We start from the raw sequence: 22,957 nt of genomic DNA, 5'->3' as shown, positions 1-22,957 counted from the left end.
CTTTCCACTTGTCCTACTTCCTCATGAATTACTTCTGGTTCCTTCACCATCTTTGTTTCTTCCTGTCACTTCTTTACCTCAGTTCAGCTTTCTTTTCTTTGAATAGTTCTTTCTAAATCTCAAGGCTTTTGTACATGCTGTTCCTCGTACATAGAATCTTCCTCCATCATCCTCCACCCCCAGCGTACACCTGGTTTTCTTTCACATCCTTCAGATCTTGGTTCAAGCTCCTGATTTAAAATTGCAAACCACCCAGATACACATGGAATATTTATAATAGAATTGCAAACCAACTACACATACACATTCCATTCTCTAACCCCCTTTCTAGATTTATCTTTCTCCGTATCACTTACTATTTTATAAACGACCTATGTTTTATCTATTTGTTTATTGTCTGCTTCTTCTCACTTAAACCTCATGAGAACAGAGATTTTTGCCTGTGTTACACACTGATGTATCCTCTACACCTGTAACATGCTTGGCACATAATTGAACAAACAGATGGTTCTTTATTAATTATCTCTGTGTTAATGGCACCCAAAACTGTGTTTCCCAATCTGTGCTGTTACTTCTGTGCTGCATAGCCCCCTTTCCATTTGCTTGCGAGGCATCTTTCTCGATATGACTTCAGTATCTCAAACTGCATATTTTTAAAACCGTCATTCTCCTCTTCAGCCTGTTGTTGCTGTTCAGAAATAACGTAGATTTATTGATTTTTAAAAAAATTTTTTTTGGCCTGGGGGAAGCCAGCAATCTGGAATTTTCAGTTTAATTTTAATCTCCTTTTCTGCTTTTGTTTTTAATTTGCCAGTTACACCAGTTGTCCTCCATAAATTAGCAACTTATAATCCCTGATCTACAGACTAAGGGGAAAATAATGTATTTATTAACCAGCTGCTGTGTGCCCACTACCATCTGATACTTTACATACAGTCTCATTGAATCCCCATATCAACCCTCTGAGAATAGACATTTTTGTTTTAGTCAGAACTCAGAGAGGTAAAACCACTATGAGTATTAAAGAATAAAGGCTGTAATAGAAATATGATTTTATACACAATTGTGGAAGAAGATGGAGAAGAACCTAAAAGGGGTAGTTGGAGAGTCAGGGAAAATCACTGACAAGCCTCCTGAAGCAGTGGCACAGGTGGACAAGTCAGGCCATGCAGGGAAATCTAGAAAGCCAGACACAGTCACCTGCCAGATTGTGACTGTGGTGGATAAGTCTGTGAAGGGCTGGTGCTCCTGCATCTGTATGTGGGCCTGACATAACCAGGGCAAGAGTAAGAAGAATTTGGATGCCAAGTTTATGGGAGAATGAGGGCAAGCTGGACTGTACCAGCATCACTGCCTTTGTTGCTTACCTCCTCTAACCATAACCAGGGTAATGAGTGCTATTTGACTTCCACCTTACAAGTCTCACACAGATTTCTCTAACTTTTGGCCATACAGGGAAGTGGGTCCTGGGGAACAGAATTCTAGCTTAGCCAAGTTGACACAGTACAAAACCACAATAATTATTGTTATTTCACTCAGAGAAGTCACTTGCTTAGTAGGCTTACATATCAGGTAAGTGTCATAACCAACTTTAAAACCCTGTGCTTGCTCAGTAATCTCATTCTGCCTACATTTAAGTCCCTTAGCTTATTCCTCTGTAATTTGATTCCAGTCTAGCTTTGTAGACCCACATCTGAGTGACCCCTTCCATGCGCTCTAGGTTGTAAGAAAACATACTCTCCAAACATTTGTACGTGGCTTTTCACCTCTGGACGTTGCTAATATTCCTTTTCCTTTGCTTGAAATGTTTCCTTTCCACCTGCTTCTGCTTGTTTCTCTTTTCATAACCGTCAGAGTTTAATCTATCTTTCTATACCTGTTTCCATGGGTTCAAATGTCACCTTCTCTATAAAACATTTCTTCATCTTTTGTCCCCCTTAGTTCTGAGCAATATTTCCCTTTTCTGTATTCCCATAATACTTCATTCATGCCATTTTTATGGTAGTTACCTCTGTTTATCTTTGCTGGATTGTAGTTACCTCTGTTTATCTTTGCTGGATTGTAAGCTGGTCATATATGTCTTATTCCATATGCCTTTGTACAATGTACTATTTGATGAATTAGTTGTCCTGTATTCCACTTTGCATCTCTTGCTTGGAAAGTTGAATTTGGAATGTGTACTTCTGTTAGTTTGTTATTAATTTAGTTTCTTCATGTGCCTTTCTCATTCCCCAATTTAAATATTATTTAATATATGTATATATTTTAATTCAACTACTCTTCTCCAGCTGTTGCTTAGCTTGGAGCCCATTTTTCATGAAAACTAAACAGACATATTTTATCCTTTTAGGCTGTGATCATCAAATGTAGTGATTCACTTTATCCCCATGATTCCCTTGAGATAGTACATGTTGAGTATCCCTTATCCAAAATACTTGGGTCCAGAAGTGTTTTGGATTATGGAATATTTGCATTATACTTACCAATTAAGCTTCCCTAATCTAGAAATCAGAAATTTGAAATGTTCCAGTGGACATTTCCTTTGAGTGTCATGCAGGCGCTCAAAAAGTTTCGGATTTGGGAGCATTTCAGATTTCAGAAGTTTGGATTAGGGATACTCATCTTGTACAGTTTTAGGGTAAAATGTTCCTTTTGTTTTGGAAGAATTGAATTTTCCTGCCTTGTTAGAGATAAAACTATTCTCGCTGCCCCCACCGCCACCCCCGCCAACTCAGGATTCATAATGCAGAAGTTCAGATAAATTAATTTGGTTCCATGATTCTTTTAAAATATCTCTACTTCTTAATTATAAAGATAAATGTTAAATCTAAATATTCAACTCCCTTGAATTTACTTCACTTGGCCATGGTGGCTCTGCCTGTAATCCCAACACTTTGGGAGGCCGATGTGGGTGGATCACTTGAGGTCAGGAGTTCAGGACCAGCCTGGCCAACATGATGAAACCCCATCTCTGCTAAAAATACAAAAAAAATTAGCCAAACGTGGTGGCACACACCTGTAATCCTAGCTACTCGGGAGGCAGAGGCACAAGAATTGTTTGAACCCAGGAGGCGGAGGTTGCAGTGAGCCGAGATCACACCACTGCACTCCAAGCTGGGTGGCAGAGCAAGACTGTCTCAAAAAAAAAAAAAAAAAAATGTTTACTTCACCTTTTTAATATGGTGTTTAATTGTAAAATGATGTACTTATTTATGTGCCTATTAACTTAGTTTTCTATTTTAGCTATATGATTGTTGACTACCTTAAATTTCAGAGGACATGGATTCTTTCTGATAACTTGGTACGTACAAGTACTAAGAGAATCTCTAAAACGGAGCTGGAAAACCTGTGGGAGCAAAATAAGTTATAACTATTACACTGTTAAAATATAAGTAGATCATAACATAACAGAGCTGAAGTCAGGAACACCTCCTTTACCCTGCACTTGGAAGAATTGGGGTAGGTTAAGAGAGAGTCTCTATGGTCCCTTTCATCTGTGATGTTTTATGACTGAGGTATTCTGCATATGCTAATTCTCCATATAACTGAAGCACATCACGTAGGTGGCAAACTTTTAACCATTTCAGATGAAAATCTTTCTTTTTCTTTTATTTGTGTTTGCCTTAATATTCTTACTATTATCCTTAAAGTTTTGTTCACACTGTATCTTCAACTAAGGCATAATGAGCACAGTTTCACCTTCTCTTGATGAATTCAAATCATAATAAAGAACAATTCTAGTATTGTACTTTTAATATAATGATATAGTATTCTTGAAATATTTTGAAGTGTGTATAGATCATTGATCTAACCCCATTTAGCCCCAAAAAGATATTCCATTTTAGTTGTTGTGCCTGTTTTTAAATAGAATTTTGTAATCTACTTATTATCAAGATGTCACTTTTCTTTTCTTCTTGTTTTTATGTCTGCCTTTAACACTCTTCCAACATACTACTACTTTTTTTTTTTTTTGAGACATAGTCTCGCTCTGTGGCCCAGGCTGGGGTGCAGTCAAGCGATCCTCCTACTTCCACCTTCCGAGTTGCTGGGACCACAGGTGCACACCACCATGCCTGGCCAATTTTTAAAATATTTTTTTGTAGAGACAGGGTCTCCTTATGTTGCCCAGGCTGGTCTCGAACTCCTGAGCTCAAACAGTTCTCTCACTTTGGCTTCCCAAAATGGTGGGATTATAGGCATGAGCCACCATGCCCAGCCTAACATAGTTTTTATACAGGGTTTTGTAACTAGTTTTTTAGAGATTTGTGTAAACAAGAGACTTTAGGAGCAATAGGCTTACCTGTTGGTAAATGAATGTTAAAGCATAGACTTTGTAAATGTTTCTGGCAACCCAGAGTCCAAACTTACTTCTGGAGTTACTATTTTCAAAATCTAGTAGTTTGGACAAAGTGAAGAGCGTTTTTTCTTTGAGTTGTGCCAGTTTGCATTAAGTAATCCTAATAAGTAGTTTGAAGAGTAATCCTTAATTGCCTCTTTTTACTTTTCGGGAGTTTGAAAGGTTATTTACTGTCTATTAGAGACTTTATATTTAATGATGTAATAAAACTTGAAGTCATGGCTTGGTTATCATGAAAGAAAAATTGAAACTAGTGAGTCATTTGAAAAGGAAATAAGATTACTAGTTGCTTAATAGAAATTATTTTAAAAGGTTGTAATAATTTTTTTTTTAGCTTTTCTTTTGATTCACTCAAGACTAACATAGATGTTCCAACTAATTCTGAAGATTAAATAGTTCTTAACTGACAGTAACACTTCTAATATGATAGCTACCTTGAGTTTTCTAGAGGGAATGCTCACCTTTCCTTTGCCAGAGAATACATTCAAGATTTGTAACACCAAAAGGAAAGTTAAGGCATGAGATATATTAGGAACAAGACATTTAAATTGCTGAAATTAATAAAAATCACTAGGTGAAGTCATAATAAATTGCAAGTATGAGTATTTTCAAATTGTTTGGAGTTGACAACAAATAGTGCCAGTAAAAACTGTTGTTTCTTTTCTTATATGGAAAAATAGTGACTTTTCATTTCACAAAGGAAAGTACCTTTGTGAGTGTATTAGTTTTCTATCGCTGCCATAATATTTTAGCACAAATATAGGGGCATAAAGCAACACAAATTTATTCTCTCCATTTCCGGCCAGAGCTGTACATCTGTGACTAAGTGTGAACCGAGACTTACAGGGCTAAAATCAAGATGTCAACAGGGCTGGCTCCTTTCGCCAACAGTGTCTCCAGAGGAGAATCTGTCCCTTGACTCTTTCCAGCTTCTAGTGGCTGCTGGCATTCCTTGCCTTTGGCTACAACACTCAAATCTCTGGCACCATAGTTGCATTGCCACCTCCTCTCTGTTAGTCTCATCTCCTTCTCTCCTCTTATAATGGCACTTGTGAGTACAATTAGGGCCCCATCCAGATAATACTGAATAATCTCCGCATTTCAAGATCATTTAACTTAATCACATTTGCAAAGCCTCTTTCTCCATATAAAGTAACATTCATGGGTTCCAGGGATTAGGACTTAAGTATTGGGGAGGCATTATTCAGCCTACGCAGTGGGTATGGATACGTTTTGAAGTAATGCTGTGCATCTGCTTTCATATTTGTTTTCCCTCTTTCCTACCGCACCCACCCCCAACCATTCTTTTCTTCCTTAAAATTCTTTTTTTTTTTATACTGTAAGTTCTAGGGTACATGTGCACAACGTGCAGGTTTGTTACATATGTATACATGTGCCATGTTGGTGTGCTGCACCCATTAACTCATCATTTACATTAGGTATTTCTCCTAATGCTATCCCTCCCTGCTGCCCCCACCCCACAACAGGCCCCTGTGTGTGATGTTCCCCACCCTGTGTCCAGGTGTTCTCATTGTTCAGTTCCCACCTATGAGTGAGAACATGCGGTGTTTGGTTTTCTGTCCTTGCGATAGTGTGCTCAGAATGATGGTTTCCAGCTTCATCCATGTCCCTACAAAGGATGTGAACTCATCCGTTTTTATGGCTACATAGTATTCCATGGTGTGTGCATTTTCTTAATCCAGTCTATCATTGATGGATGTTTGGGTTGGTTCCAAGTCTTTGCTATTGTGAATAGTGCCACAATAAACATACGTGTACATGTGTCTTTATAGCAGCATGATTTATAATCCTTTGGGTATATACCCAGTAATGGGATCGCTGGGTCAAATGGTATTTCTAGTTCTAGATCCTTGAAAAATCGCCACACTGTCTTCCACAATGGTTGAACTAGTAAATAGGAACACCTTTACACTGTTGGTGGGACTGTAAACTACTTCCTTAAAATTCTTAAGCTGACTAGTTGTAATATCTGTATATCAGCTTCTGACTTGTTTATGTTATTTGTGAAAACTTGTTTGTAGCTTAGGGTTGATGGAGCCTCAATTCATAAGCAATATACTGTCTTTAAGGGACTTAAAAATCAGTCTCAGGTGGTTGGGTCCTGGACAGGGAGTTAGCAGTCCCGGACTTTAGTTCCAAATCTGCCGTTAACCATGTAATTTTAAACAAGTTCCTTAATCTTGTTCCAAGTCTTACTTTTTTTCATAAGTAAAATGTTTCTTATAGCTTTATATTCTCTGTTTTATCAAATATTGAAGACTTGTGTTTAGTGGTTATTTTAAAATCTCATCTTTTAAATTTAAATTTATTTCACTATTTTGTAGAATTATATAACCACTTTTTCCCCTTGAACATTTTGTACTATTTTCATAAGCATCTAATTTGAAGTTTAAAACGTTGTGTGGTTTTGATTAACAGGAGGATCAACTTTTTGTGGCATTGCCTCACTATGTCTGATGGGTAAACTAGAAGAAGTTTTTTCAGAAAAAGAATTGAACAGGATAAAGAGGTGGTGTATAATGAGGCAACAAAATGGTTATCATGGAAGACCTAATAAGCCTGTAGACACCTGTTATTCTTTTTGGGTGGGAGCAACTCTAAAGGTAAGAGAAATAATAAAAAATGATAAACCTATATTCTGTGTTCATATAAATTGTGCTAAAAAGGTTTGATCTTTGTAATGTATATTAAATATTGTTAGGTTTAGGCTACTGGATTTTCTCTTTTGCTGTGCCAAAGCTAGTCTCTGTATGGTTTTTCCATAGAATTCAGTGATCTCTTATGCTGCTTGAAAATTTTCATTCTTAGAAAACTCAAGTAGCCCAGAACTTGAGTTTTATGCCTACTTAAACCTTACATAGAACATATTAAATACTTACTTTCTTGTGGGTATAAGGTAATAAAAAACTTGGAACTGACTAGTTCATATAAATCAGGGATCTGTCTGAAAATGATACCAGTAAAGATTTTTTGGGAAGGTATTAATCTTAAAAGACAAACCATGGGTCATTTCTTCAAAAACCATATAAGGACTTTTTTATTATTTATTTGTTTAAACCTTCTGAAACTCATCAATTGACATGCCAGCACATTTTTTCCCATCTCTACTACCTTTTAATATACCTAATTCCATAAGGTTATTTGGTCACTAAATACACACAAGTTTTCTATGTCTTAAAGTTGCCTTTTCATCTTTAAGAATTGTTACCTTGTTCTGATATTCTGCCATCTAACAGGAGTCTGTTAGAGAAGTCCATGTTTGTCTTCTCCATAATATCCTAATTTTTTCTCTTAAAATTTATGTATAAGATTGAAAAAAATTTGGAAAAGGATGATTTAAAATGATGACAGTAGTCTCCCTGTCTCTCCTCACTTGTAGTACCATTTCTCAGGTGCATTTCAATTTTTTTTGACTGTGGGAAATTTCAAGCATATTCAAAAGCAAAGAGAAAGGCATAACAACACCCATGTGTCCATCAACCAGTCTCAACAATTATCAACCCGAAGCTACCCTTTCTTCATCCATACTCTAATTCCCTTCAATTCACTGAATTATTTTAAAGCAGATCCCATATATCATTTTTATATTCTCTGGAAATTTTTTAATATAATCTCTAAATGAAAATAACTTTTAAAAAAAACAGAACCTTAGTGTTGTTATCACATCTAAACAAGTAGCCATAATTTCTTATTATCATTAAATATCCAGTGATTTCCTGTTGTATCATGTATATTTCCTATTGTATCACATCAAGAGGCATGTAATATCCAATTATCTCTCCTTTTAATCAAAGAGCTCCAGAGTTGAAAATATACATAGCACATCATACTTATCAGTTTAAACATTTGTAAGTATACAGTTCACTAGCATTAATTCCGTTTACAATGTTGTGTAATCACTACTATGCAAAACCGTTTCATTATACCCAACATAAATCCTGTATACATTAAACAATAATTCCCTATTCTTCTTTCCCCTCAGCTTGGTAACCTCTCCTCTACTCTCTGTCACTATGAATTTGTCTATTCTAGGTACCTCATATAGGTGAAATCATACAATATTTGTCCTTCTGTTTCTGGCTTATTTCACTTAGCATAATGGTTTCAGGGTTTATTTATGACATGGCATATATCAAAATTTCATTTTTTTAATGGCTGAATAATAATATTCCATTGTATATAAATACCACATTTTCCTTCTTCATTTATCTGTTGATGGTCACTTGCGTTGTTTTCACCTTTTGGCTATTGCAAATAATACTGCTAAAAACATGGGTGTATAAATATATATTCAAGTCCCTGCTTTCATTTTTGAGGGGTACAGTATGTATATAGGAGTGGAATTGCTGGGTCATATGGTAGTTCTTCATTTAACTTTTTGAGGAAATGCCAAACTTTTCCACAGCAGCTACAACATTTTATATTCCCTCTAGCAATGTATGAGAGTTCCATTTTCTCTACATCCTCACCAACATTTGTTTTTTCTGTTTGCTTTTATGTATATATATTAATATAATAGCCATCCTAATGGATCTGAAGTGTCATTTCATTGTGGTTTTGATTTGCTTTTTTCTAATGATATTGAGTGTCTTTCTGTGTACTTATTGGTCATTTGCATATCTTCTTGGGAGATCTATTCAAGCCCTTTGCCTATTTTTAAATCTGGTTTCTTTTGTTGTTATAAAGTTGTGGGAGTTCATATATTCTGGATATTAATCCCTTCTCAGATAGATATATGATTTGCAAATATTTTCTCATTCCTTGAGTTGCCTTTTTACTCTGTTGATGGTGTCCTTTAATGCACAAAAGTTTTTTGATGCAGTCCAATTTTATCTAAATTTTTCTTTTATTGCTTGTGTTATTGGTGTCATGTCCATAAAATTATTGCTGAATCCACTGTCATAAAGATTTTCCCCAGTGTTTTCTTCTAATAATTTTATGGTTTTAGGCCTTAATGTTGGGCCTTTCATCAATTTTGAGTTAATTATTGTATGTGATGTAAGGTAAGATCCAACCTCATTCTTTGACATGTGGATATCTAATTTTCCTGGCACCATATGTTGAAAAGACTGTCCTTTTCCGTTAAATGGTTTTGGCACCCTTGTCAAAAGTCAGTTGACTATATATATGTGAGGTTTGTTTCTGGACTTCCTATTTTATTCCATTGTTTTATATGGCTGCCCTTGGGCCAGTGCTATACTGTTTTAATTACTGTAGCTTTGCAGTAAGTTTCAAAGTCAAGAAGTTTGAGACTTCCAACTTTTCTTTTTCAAGATTGTTTTGGCTATTAGGAGCCCCTTGCAATTTGATATGAATCTGGTAATTGACTTTCCCATTTCTGCAAAAAAGTCTTTTGAAATTTTGATGGGAATTGCATTGAATCTGTAGATCACTTTGGGTAGTAGTGATATCTTGACACTGTTGAGTGTTCCTATCCATGAGCACAGGATGCTTTTCCATTTATATAGGTGGTCTTCAATTTCTTTCAGCAATGTTTTGTAGTTTTCAACATACAAATCTTTCACCTTTTTGTTAAGATTAAATTCTCAGTGTTTAATCATTTTAGATGCGCTTGTAAATGAAATTGCTTTCTTAATTTCCTTTTGGATTGTTCATTGCTAGTCTATAGAAACTATCAACTTTTTATGGAATAGTTTTAACAGGCATTAAGGATCATTGCTTAAATCAATTATGGCATTAAGAGGTTACAAAACAGTGGTATTCTTTCATTCCTTCTCAATTTATTAACTAGCATTGTTTTTTAAAGAAGAATTTTACCTTATCCTGAGATATACTTTGTACAGAGAAGGACACATAAATACCGAATTCTTTCCCTTAATAGTGTTCAACAAAATGAGTTGGTTCCCTACCATGCCCTCAGCCTTTCCAATAAAATATTAGATTTTAGAGTTTGGGTTTTTTTTTTGTTTTTTGTTTTTTTTTAGGATCATTGTGAATACGTAGATTTTAACATTTTTTAGTCATATATTACATGTATTAGTTATATATGACATATATATATATATATATATATATATATAAAAAATGCTTAAATTGTCCCATCTTTAGTCTATAGGAACCCTTTCAAGTTGTCCCAAGTCTTTTTTATTTGACATCAGTAGCTTTGACAGCTTTCTGAAGGCAACCACTTTTAAATTTTTTAAAAATGTTAACGCCGCATATCTACAACTATCTGATCTTTGACAAACCTGAGAAAAACAAGCAATGGGGAAAGGATTCCCTGTTTAATAAATGGTGCTGGGAACACTGGCTAGCCGTATGTAGAAAGCTGGAACTGGATCCCTTCCTAACACCTTATACAAAAATTAATTCAAGATGGATTAAATACTTAAAACATTAGACCTAAAACCATAAAAACCCTAGAAGAAAACCTAGGCATTACCATTCAGGACATAGGCATGGGCAAGGACTTCATGTCTAAAACACCAAAAGCAATGGCAATAAAAGCCAAAATTGACAAATGGGATCTAATTAAACTGAAGAATTTCTGCATAGCAAAAGAAACTAGCATCAGAGTGAACAGGCAACCTACAAAATGGGAGAAAATTTTCACACCCTACTCATCTGACAAAGGGCTAATATCCAGAATCTACAATGAACTCCAACAAATTTACAAGAAAAAAACAAACAACCCCATCAAAAAGTGGGCGAAGGACATGAACAGACACTTCTCAAAAGAAGACATTTATGCAGCTAAAAAACACATGAAAAAATGCTCACCATCACTGGCCATCAGAGAAATGCAAATCAAAACCACAATGAGATACCATCTCACACGAGTTAGAATGGCAATCATTAAAAAGTCAGGAAACAACAGGTGCTGGAGAGGATGTGGAGAAATAGGAACACTTTTACACTGTCGGTGGGACTGTAAACTAGTTCAACCCTTGTGGAAGTCAGTGTGGCGATTCCTCAGGGATCTAGAACTAGAAATACCATTTGACCCAGCCATCCCATTACCAGAGATATACCCAAAGGACTATAAATCATGCTGCTATAAAGACACATGCACACGTATGTTTATTGTGGCACTATTCACAATAGCAAAGACTTGGAACCAACCCAAATGTCCAACAATGATAGACTGGATTAAGAAAATGTGGTACATATATACCATGGAATACTATGCAGCCATAAAAAATGATGAGTTCACATCCTTTGTAGGGACATGGATTAAATTGGAAACCATCATTCTCAGTAAACTATCGCAAGAACAAAAAACCAAACACCACATATTCTCACTCATAGGTGGGAATTGAACAGTGAGAACACATGGACACAGGAAGGGGAACATCACACTCTGGGGACTGTTGTGGGGTCAGGGGAGGGGGGAGGGATAGCTTTAGGAGATATACCTAATGCTAAATGACGAGTTAGTGGGTGCAGCATACCAGCATGGCACATGTATACATATGTAACTAACCTGCACATTGTGCACATGTACCCTAAAACTTAAAGAATAATAATAATAATAATAAAATGTTTTAAATCTTGTGGACATTACCATGACTTTAAATCACAGACTGACTTCTTATCACCTTTAGACATTATTGATGATTCCCAACTATGAGAATTAAGATTTAGCCTCTCACTTTTCCAACAAATTGTTACCCGTTATATTTAGTTCTGAATCTTTTCCTCATCTTCTACCTTCCAATGCTATATAAGGTTACTTTTATTTTTATAATGTCAAGTTAGGAAACTTTCATATTTTTGTTCAGTATTAATAATCACATCTTTCAGCCTTTGCCTATAGGTTGATTCTAAAATTTAAAAACCAGTAATCAACACTTATTATGGGATAGTGAAAATATTGTTTATTGCTGAGCCAAGTGCAGTGTTAGTATTATAATTTTTTCATTTTTATGTAATGACCAATGTGCCACTGATGGAAAATATTCCTAACATCAAGATTCAAAAAAGTCTTTTTCCTTATATTTTATTAATTAAATCAATGTAAATGAATAAATTTGTTTCTTGTTTGTACCATAACTTTCTTATGAGTTTAGCTTTTCTTTTTGAGAAATAATGCTTCTTCATCAGTCACTAAAAGCTGTGGCTCTCTCTGGTTCATTAACGTATATTAAATTGCTTTGTATCATCAGAAATGTCTTGAACCCTCTTACCTACTGTGCACCTCATCTTGAACTTCACAGTATTATTTATTTATTTGTATTTTACTTTTATGGAATCTTGAGAGAAAAGCCAAGTACATGTCCTAAATCATTAAAAACTATATAGTTTTTTAAGTTGCAATCATTTTTCTTACCTTTTTCTTTCCTAATTAAAGAGCTATACTTTTTTACTATTTTCAAAACTGTCTGTAGCATCTGGTTAGTAATTTTTGTTTGCTCTTTTTTTAAAAAATATTTTTAGTTCCAATTACTACTAGTTTATAACTAATAGCTCAAGAGCTTATCATAAGAGTTAAAATATGGGTAGATAAAATTGTACTTTTTTAAATGACTGATTATGTTGAGTGGATTCGAGTTGTCTTTTGAATTTAGCTTAATGTGATTTAAAGGGTTCAGTTGGCCTGGTTCAGAAGAAGGAAATAGAGGGTTGAGAAAAGGAGAGTAGATTTGATAAGAAAATTTAAAAGTTAATGTGATTTACTAATTTCAAAAGTGCTCAAGGCCCCAGAGACTTGGTCTGAGCACCTTAGCTAAAGAAAAGCATATCTAAATGACACATATTTGAAATTTGAGCCAAAGGTTGATATGAGTTTTATGTCAGTAAATTTTTATTTGTCATGTCATTTCAGCTTCTAAAAATTTTCCAATACACTAACTTTGAGAAAAATAGAAATTACATCTTATCAACTCAAGATCGCCTTGTAGGGGGATTTGCCAAGTGGCCAGACAGTCATCCAGGTAATTATTTTCTTTGTGAATCCAGAACAACCTTTATTTCCTGAATAGATCTTCAAGCATCTTTATCAGAAAAGGCATATGATAGAAAATATATCCAGTTGCAAAGTTACATTGAATAATATTTTTTAAAAGGTATATTGTGTAAGCTTAGGATAAATTTAGGGTATTGGAGAGTATAAAGGAAAGAGTTTATTATCAAGATGCATGGGAATGGTGTGCATTTTTTTCCCAAATATTTTACTTAGTAATGTTTTATTTCATTTGCAGCAATAATGTAGATGGTCTGAATGGGTCCTTTTCAAAGAAGAGAATTATTTAACCCATCCAAAGCCATTAGGATTATTAGTCATGACTTGAGCTAAGTATAATAAATTACTCCCAATCCTGAAGGGAATCAGTTCTTACTCTTTTCAGAAGTCATTAAATAGGCCGGGTGCAGTGGCTCATGCCTGTAACACCAACACTTTGGGAAGTCAAGGCAGGTGGATCACTTGAGGTCAGGAGTTCAAGACCAGCCTGGCCAATATGTTGAAACCCCGACTCTACTAAAAATACAAAAATTAGCCAGGTGTGGTGATGCGTGCCTGTAGTCCCAGCTATGCGGGAGTCTGAGGCAGGAGAGTCACTTAAACCCAGGAAGCAGAGGTTCCAGTGAGCCAAGATTGCACCACTGCCCTCCAGCCTGTGTGACAGAGCGAGACTCTTTGTCTAAAAAAAAAAAAAAAAGTATTAAATAAAATATTTTAAATCCTGAATATATGTGTTTCTCACTTCCCATACTCTTGTTCTCCAAATTTCAACAGATTCAGACAATATAAATGGCATGGCACCCAAGGCCCTTCCAAAATTTGGCTCCTCTCCCACCTCTAGCATCATTCTGTAGCCTACACCTCACCCGACTTACGTTTTCACATCCAGCAAAATGAGTCTATATACAGCTTCCCTATAAAAATCCATTTAAGTGTGTGTTAAAAAAATTTCAAACACCCACACTTTTGATAAGCAAGTAGTTAAAGAATTAGTTACAAATATGAAAGTAGACACAAGGAATGATTGTTTTTGCCAGTATTGCAATAGAGTCGTGGTTTTTATTATCAGCCTTGAAAGTGCCTCATCAACTCATCTTCCATCACAGAACTGCTATGGTTGGAATGTGTACTTGAATCAGAATATAAATAAGGAGCTCATGAAATCATATTTTTGTATTTGAAATGAGCAGGAATATTTCCTTACACCCCTACTTGCCTATATTTTCATATAAAACATGCTTTCTAGGCCAGGTGCGTTGGCTCACACCTGTAATCCCAACAGTTTGGGAGGCTGAGGTGGGTGGATCACTTAAGGTCAGGAATTTGAGACTAGCCTGGCCACATGGTGAAACACTGCCTCTACTAAAAATACAATAATTAGCCAGGCTTGGTGGTGGGTGCCTGTAATCCCAGCTACTCGGGAGGCTGGGGCAGAAGAATTGCCTGAACCTGGGATGCAGAGGTTGCAGTGAGCCAAGATCACACCACTGCACTCCAGCCTGGGCAACACAGCAAGAGTATGTCTCAAAAAATAAAATAAAATAAATGGCTGGATGCAGTGGCTCATGCCTGTAATCCCAGCTTTGGGAGGCTGATGCTGGTGAATCACTTGAAATCAGGAGTTCAAGACCAGCCTGGCCAACATAGCGAGACCCCATCTCTACCAAAAATACAAAAATAGCCAGGCATGGTGGTGCACACCTGTAGTACCAGCTACTCAGGAGCTGAGGCAGGAGAATTGCTTGAACCCAGGAGGTGGAGGTTGCAGTGAGCCAAGATCTCACCATTGCACTCCAGCCTGGGCGACAAAGCGAGACTCTGTCTCAATCAACCAATCAATAGTAAAACATGTCTTCTTAGAGAAAGTGTACATTGCTTTCAAAGTCGTAAGCCAAAGTATGTTTTCAGAAGTTAATTTCTCAAGCAAAATAATATTTTGAAATTTTTGATATCTCTAGTGCCTCAAAACTGAGAATTATTTTGGTCTTCATTCCATGTTTTCCATCAGTGCAGGGTACTGTTTTAACAAATAATGGGAATAGGGAAATGACAGTCTCTTAGAAAACATTTCTTGTATAAACATACTTGAAATACATTCAGTGTTTCCAAAAGCTTTTTTAAAAGAAAGTTCTTGAGGCTTTTTCCGGAGAGATCAGTTGCTAACTTTAACATTTGTGTAAATATTTGGATGTACTACTTACTTTTTACAGATACATTACAATGTTTTCAGAGTACGCAATAGAAAGCATAGAAAGGCTTTGCTAAATTGAATTTATGTGTAAAGATCTGGTCCCAGAACCTTTATAATCATTTTAACAAGATTCTTTAAAATTAAGCTTATTCTTCATTCTAGTGAATTTAGTGGAAAATTTGACACAAAGGGATTTTATATACATTTATGAAAGAAACTTCAAAAGAATGACCTTTTATTATGGAGTAAATATATATTTCAACATCTAAAGTGCTTTATTATGGAGTAAACATATATTTCCACATCTAAAGTGCTTGTACGTTGCCACTTACAGATAAGGAGTTTTTTAAAAAAAAACAATTTGAGGCTTGAAACATTTGAGTTCTGATCTCATTGGCTGTTACAAAAATCTTTTTGAGAAAAAAATAAGTTTTATTTGTTACTTTATCCAGAGAGATTTTAGTTTTACACAGTTCTATTTTATGTTATTATGGGTGTATATTTTTTGTTGTACTTTTTCCTAGAAAAGTTTCCTAGTTTCTAGAAAACAAAGCTTAATGTTGCTTTGTACCCTTTGTAGTTTTAGAATAACTATATGGAATGATGTAATATTACAGGTGAAATCAAATTTATTTTTTATAGTCTGAAAGTCAAAGGAAAGTGAGCCAGAAGAAACCTAAGTATTTTCTGAAAAGGCCTAAAAGGTGATCAACATGGGCCTCCATTAGTTAAATAACATTTTCACAATGGCATTGAGTAAGCACAGCTATTTGTCATTTCTGTTTTGAAAAATAAGTGATACTCTTGTGAGTAAAGCTTTTTCTTTAACTCTTTTGACAAAGTTTGACGTGGTAAGATGTTTTGAGCTTTTTGTTGTGTTGTTTTGAGACAGGGTCTCATTATTTTGCCCAGGCTAGAGTGCAGTGATATAATCATGCCTCACTGCAGCCTCAACCTCCCTAGGCTCAGGTGAGCTTCCCACCTCAGCCTCCCGAGTAGCCGGAACTACAGGCACACACCACCGTACCTGGTAATTTTGGTATTTTTTGTAGAGATGGAGCTTCACCGTATTGCCCAGGCTGGTATCAAACTCCTGCGGCTCAAGCAATATGCCCTTCTCGGCCTCCCAAAGTGCTGGGATTACAGGTGTGAGCCACCACACCCAGCCTGTTTTGAACTTTAATAGCTCTTAAGGCCATAAATGTCAGCCAATTCAAAAATAGAGAAAAATTTTGACTGGTACAAAACTGTCTTTTTAATGTTCCTATAACTGCAAAGCTCTGAGCTCTTCAGAAGTCTGCATAAGACTCCTAGGCAGGAATGGCCATGTGATTTCATTGGCCACTTTAATAGAAGAGGATCGCTGCCCCCGAAAGATGGGAAACTAGTGAGCCAGTGCAGAATTGTCATGGTATGAGCACTCATATTATTTCAACCAAATAGAATGTGAGTTTGTTTTTATTGTCAGATCAGATATTTTTACAATGACTGACATTACCCTAAATAGGAGGATTAAATATGGCACAGCATTCCAGAATGGATTATTTTTGCCTAAGCTCCTGTTATTTAACACAGTGTTAGGATAGTACTGCATATGGTTTAGGAACTTTCAGAGGTAAAACGTGGAGCAAGGGATATTGCAACTTAGATTCAGAGTTTTGTTTTCGTTTTAAAGAAAAAAAACTTAATGATATAGCATTGAAGCTACTCGTTTCCATGTTCTCTAGTAAGCAAAAAGGGAAACTCCCCAAAATGAGAAGTCTTACATATGACTGCTGCTCCTCCTGTCTTTTAATCACAGAGGTTATGGACAGTATCAGCTCTTCAGCTGGAAACTGTTTTCCTTCGTTAATGATATTTTCATGATTAAAATATTTTATTTTGATCATCTGGGTTTTTTTTTAAATTGGTGTTTGAGACTTTGAGAAAGCAAATATTTTTAAAACTATATTAGCATTTCTCTAAACTTTCAATGGAGTGATGGGCTGGTAAATATGTGGCTAAAATATTCTGTAGAATGTGCAAGTAAGAATACCTATTATGATGCTTTAAATGCCTTCTTTTTAGATGCTTTGCATGCATACTTTGGGATCTGTGGCCTGTCACTAATGGAGGAAAGTGGAATTTGTAAGGTTCATCCTGCTCTGAATGTAAGCACACGGACTTCTGAACGCCTTCTAGATCTCCATCAAAGCTGGAAAACCAAGGACTCTAAACAATGCTCAGAGAATGTACATATCTCCACATGACTGATTTTAGATTGGGAGGGTGGGGGGATTTGTAGCATAACTGTAGCTCAAGTTTAAAAGCCATGTATAACCAAGTGTGCTCTTTTTTTAAAAGGTAGAGTCTTACAATCAAATCTCCTGCTGATGTCACTTTGGGATATGGTCTTGAGCCAGTAATCTTTATACTGGGTTTCAAGAAAATCTTTGTTGAAGTTTGAACCACAACTTTGTCGTGGTTCTTAAATGTTTATACCGTATTTCTAAGAAGTTGTTTGAGGCAAATTAACTGTATGTGTGTAGGTTATCTTTTTAAAAACTCTTCAGTGCAAATTGTATCTTATTATGAAAAGGACAAATTTTCAAGTTTACACTTCACATAGCATTGATAATCTTCAGGTGAACACTTAGTGATCATTTGAAAAGCTCACTGCTGATGGTAGAAAATTTGCTTTAATGAATTAAGTATCTGGGATTATTCTTTGAAAACAGATGACCATAATTTTTTTTAAAGAAGAGTGACTTATTTTGTCTTATTCTTAAGTAAAGTGTGCCAATTAAACCTGTGTGGCCTATATAAATGAAATTAATAACTTCATAGTAAGAATAAATAGGTTTAACTAATGTGATAGTTTTCTAAAAGGAGATTGTTTGAAGACAACTATTATGTAACTGAGGGAAAAGCAACTTTATGTGATTGTGAATGAGAAAGTTTTGTGCTATGTGGGTCATTTATTTAGACATTGCTGTGGTGAATACCAGTTGTGTTTGATTTTATTCTCAAATCATTAGTTGCCTTTTTTTTTTTTTTTTTTTTTTGCTTTCTAGGAAGAAAACAGTCTTTTTTATCTAGAAGGAAAGATACTTTGTGTTTTCATTTTTAGCCATTTGAATTTTTTAATTTGTTGCCCCCAGTGTGTTAGCTGCTCTAATTTCAAACTAATACTTTTCTAATTTTTTTCAAATAAGTAAAAAATACAAAAACAGAACCATTCAAACAGATTCAGTGGTGTAACTCTATACATGGTCATTTTTATTCTCATATTTTCAGGTAAGTGAAAGGGAAATGCGACCATTTAGAGGGTAAGAAATAGGGTTTTGTTTTTGTTCATTGTTTTGTTTTAAGTCTGTGAACTAGCTAATTGTAAAGGAGGTAGTATAAAAACTCTTCATTAGTAATTAATTTATCAATAACTCATATCCGTTACTTGCTCAGTGACATTCAGAACTATGAGTCTAGTACTGAAATGGGGAGAGAAATCTCTTCACTAAAGGAGTTGGCTTTAAGTTAGTCTTGGTGATAATAAATGTTGAAATACAAGTATCAGTATAAAAACTGGATTACTGGTATCACTGTTTAGGCATTGTAATATTTTAAATGTTATCTTTTTTTCTAAATCAGAGGAAAAAAATGTTCTGAAATAACAGTCCTTCCCAAGGGAAACACTATGTACTTGGAGAGATGATTCATTTATTATTGGCATGCTTAGTTTTAAACCTGAGTTTGCCAACTGTATGTTTTTTAATTAGAAATAAAATAAATCTTCTGATGGTGGGGGAAAAAGTAAGCTTAATAACAGATGTTATCCTTCTGTGAGTTATTCCAGTTGCTACTATTTAAATCCTGGCAGATGAAGACATCCATATCTCAAACTAAGTCATCTCTTAGACATTGGAAGTTGAAGTAGCATATATATAATGGCTTTAGGACTATATAAAAAGCCCAAATTGTTTTTTCTATATCACCAAGAAAGGTTAGAAGGCAATAAAGGTAGTAACAGTGACTGTATTCATAAATGTTAGAGAAAAATTCCAATCTAAAAGTATTTTATAAGGCTAAATATTTTGTAACTCCTTATAATTTAATACCATAAGATTATAAATTTTAGTATGCTTCTAATTGATATATTCATGGGAGAATTTCTTGTGAAACTTTATGGACTCATAAATGTTCACATTCCACAGCGACTGAATTGACCAGAAAATAGCAGGCCAGTGTGAATTGTGGAGATACTATTTCTAACTTTTCTAAATAGTTATTTACAAGAAAAGTATTTATCGATTAAATAAATTATAAGCAATATTTCACATATACACTTTATTCCTTAGGAGGAGTCATGTAATGAGGGAAAATATGAAGTCCGAAATCTCAAAAAGCTGTATTTCCTACTCTATACTTGTCTCCTTCCCGCCTCTTAATTTTGTGGTATTTTTTTTTTAGAAGGTAGGAGGAGGAGCTTTATTTTGAGCATCTGCATACAAATGAGATTAATCAGATCATATGGCATAATTTAACCTGTTTATCATTTCAGTGTTTTTAGATTTGATCTATAATATATATGTGTTATTAGATCTTTAGTTATTTATATTTAATCTAAATTCATATAGAAATCTTGCTGACAGTGATATATAATTTGAAAACTGTTGGACCTGATCATTTTTGAGAGACAGTTAATGAGGAGGTGCTCTGGAATCAGATGACCTGGGTTTAAATCCAAGATTTGCCAGTTCAGCAGCATGATCTTGGACCTAACTCTGCCATGGATAAAATAAGGAAAATAGGTAAAACCTAACACACAGGGTTTAGGATTAAATGAGATAATACAGATAAAGCACTTAGGATAGTACCTGGAATACAGCAAATTTCATATTATAGTTTCTTTATAATGATCATAAAATTATTTTTGTAATTAAAACCTCTCTTCTACAACAGAAAGAGGTCTTAACAGTTTAACCTCAGGGAAAATGATGACAATAGTGTTGTTTTCTAATCTCCCCATAAGAATACAGAGCAACTGGGATAGCCACAGACCCTATTACAACGCTAGATGACAAGGTATCTCTATGAACTTCAAAATACAACTAAGTGAGGACAAACCACTGAACCACATAGTTTCAGTATCTGTGGGAGGAAGTAGAAGGAAGGCAGCTGGTTTCTGACAGCTCTGCAAATTGGAGAACTACAACACTGCCCACAGTTTCTCACTACAAAGTGCCGTGGGCCAATCTAAGAACAGACACTGAAACTGGGAAGTGACTACAGAATCCCATTTGCAGATGAATGTTAAAGCAATATGATAAGGTCTGCTGACTGCATTAGAGCAGTCTGGGTTTTACACTGTGTACCTCTTGAAGCTTATGAGACAAAGCCCAGCACTGAGGACAAACTTCTAGAATTAGAATCCAAATGGGCAGGATGGGTAAAATAGGACAAAAGCAAGAAGATCTAGATAAGTATTGGGAAGAAAGGCCAAGATACAGAGACATTATATATATGTATTTTCATATATATATATATATATATATATTCTTTTAAATCACTGTGAAAATGGGAGCTCTAAGGCTGTGAAGTCATCCTAGAGCCACTCCTTCCTCCTAAAAGTACAGAAAAACTCATTTCAGTTAAGGGGAAAAAAAGAGTAACTGAGCCAGGATTACAGTCCAACTCCAGTCAAAGTTAGTATAAGAAATAAGAGAATAAATAGATCAACATCCTCACAGACAATGAAAGCACACTGGAAGGACATGACCACAAGACAGATAAAAACCTAATATTTGCCAAAAAATAAAATGCAAATATGACAGGAAATTTATAGTATTTAGTACAGTTATCAATAAAAGTAGGAAAAGGTAAAAACCAAATACCAAACACTTGGAGTAAAAAGAAAAATAAAGCAGAAGGAAGGAATTAATAAAAGCAAAAAATAATTACTAGTAGAAAACCAAAACAATAGAGGCAATAATAAATCTAAGTTGGTGATGGGTAGTGCGGGGAGTTGAGTGAGATAAACTACCAGCTAACCTATTTCAGAAAAAAAGGAGGAAGCACAAATACAAAAATTTAAATGACAAGGGGGAAATAGTAAAACAGGGAATTTGTTTAAATTGACTATTTTGAGCAATTTTACACAATAAATTCAAAAACTATTTTGAGAAAAATGCAAATTGCCAAAATTTACTCTAGATAGATAAAGTCACAACAAACCAATTACCATAGAAGAAACAAATAGTTAAAAGTACCCCTTACCAAAAGAAGCATCAAGCCCAGACTGTTACAAGGGGATTTCTACCAAACCTTTTAAGATTAAATAATCCCGTTCTTGCTTAAACAATTCCAGAGACTAGAAAAAGAATCTTGAACCTCACAGTGCCAAAAAAAAAAAAAAAAAAAAAAGAAAAACTCCTAAATTCATTGTATAAAATGAATGTAATAGCATTGGTTCAAAAACCTGACAAAGATTGTACCAAAAAGAAAGTTATAGAGCAATCTCATGAATATTAATAAAAAGTTTTAATGATAACATTAGCAAACAGTCCAACAGCACTTTCAAAAGGTAATCATGACTAAGTTGGGTTTATTGTAAGAATGCAAGAGTAATTCAATACTAGATAATCTGTTAATATTCACATTAAGAGTTAAAAAAAATCTTCATCTTTGCAGAAAAGACATGATAGAATTGAGCACTCACTTATGTTAAATATACTAAGTAGAAATTGGTGAATAATCTATTAACATTGTACCTCTACCTAAAAGCCAGCATCTTAAATTTCAAAGCAAAAGAGACCTTCCAGCTGAAGTCAGGAACAAGACATGCCCACTAACTCCTCTGCTACTCAACAATGTGTTGAGAGTTATAGCCAATGAAGTTAGACAAAATAAAGACGTGAATTGGAAAGGAAGAGGTAAAACTATTTGCAGATATGAATATGTATCTAGAAAGCCCAAAGGAACTTGTTGAAAAACTAAACAATAAAAGAACTTAGTAAAGTAGTTATTAAATACAATTTACATACAAATATCAGTAGGCTTCACCAGACACAAGTGCATACTTTGATTCCATTTCGGTGAAGTTCAAAACAGACAGCATTTATGTATGGTGTCAGAAATCAGCACCCTCTTTCAGTCACTACCTCTCTTCCCAAAGGTAAGCACTATCAAAATTACCATCAATTAGTTTTGTCTGTTTTTGAATTTTATAAGAGTGGAACCATACAGTATACATTATTTTTCAACTGGCTTTAACTCAGTAGGACTGAAAGAGGGTACAAGGGAGACTCTGTGGTGCTGGTAATGTTCTGTTTCATGATCTAGGTGCTGGTTACGTAGGTGCATTCACCTTATGAATATTTATCAAGCTTTATATGATTTGTGCACTTTTCTGTATGTATAATTATAGCTCAATAAAAATGTTTACTAAAAAGAGTAACAAGACTATATATATATATGTATATGCAAACCT

The 22,957-nt window shown here is 34.9% G+C and overlaps 1 protein-coding gene across 3 annotated transcripts in view; it reads left to right on the top strand.

The window, feature by feature from the left end:
* PGGT1B (protein geranylgeranyltransferase type I subunit beta) overlaps positions 1-21,897 on the top strand; it is a 59,059-nt gene extending 37,162 nt beyond the window's left edge. Inside the window, exons 7-10 of one of the 3 annotated variants that reach the window (XM_054555836.2) lie at positions 6,797-6,981; positions 13,164-13,272; positions 17,560-17,642; positions 17,836-21,897. In XM_054555836.2, the coding sequence (XP_054411811.2) occupies positions 6,797-6,981; positions 13,164-13,272; positions 17,560-17,642; positions 17,836-17,865 (407 nt within the window). In that variant the 3' untranslated portion in view covers positions 17,866-21,897. Of the gene's footprint in view, positions 1-6,796; positions 6,982-13,163; positions 13,273-17,559 lie in introns of all 3 variants that reach the window. The other 2 variants (XM_054555835.2, XM_024247628.3) reach the window with 2 other exon arrangements.
* Positions 21,898-22,957: the final 1,060 nt, after the last annotated feature.

This window comes from Pongo abelii, chromosome 4 (genome assembly GCF_028885655.2).
Source record: "Pongo abelii isolate AG06213 chromosome 4, NHGRI_mPonAbe1-v2.0_pri, whole genome shotgun sequence".
Taxonomy (NCBI): domain Eukaryota; kingdom Metazoa; phylum Chordata; class Mammalia; order Primates; family Hominidae; genus Pongo; species Pongo abelii.
The sequence above is the reverse complement of the archived record's forward strand: the minus strand, read 5'-3'. Positions and strand labels throughout refer to the sequence as shown.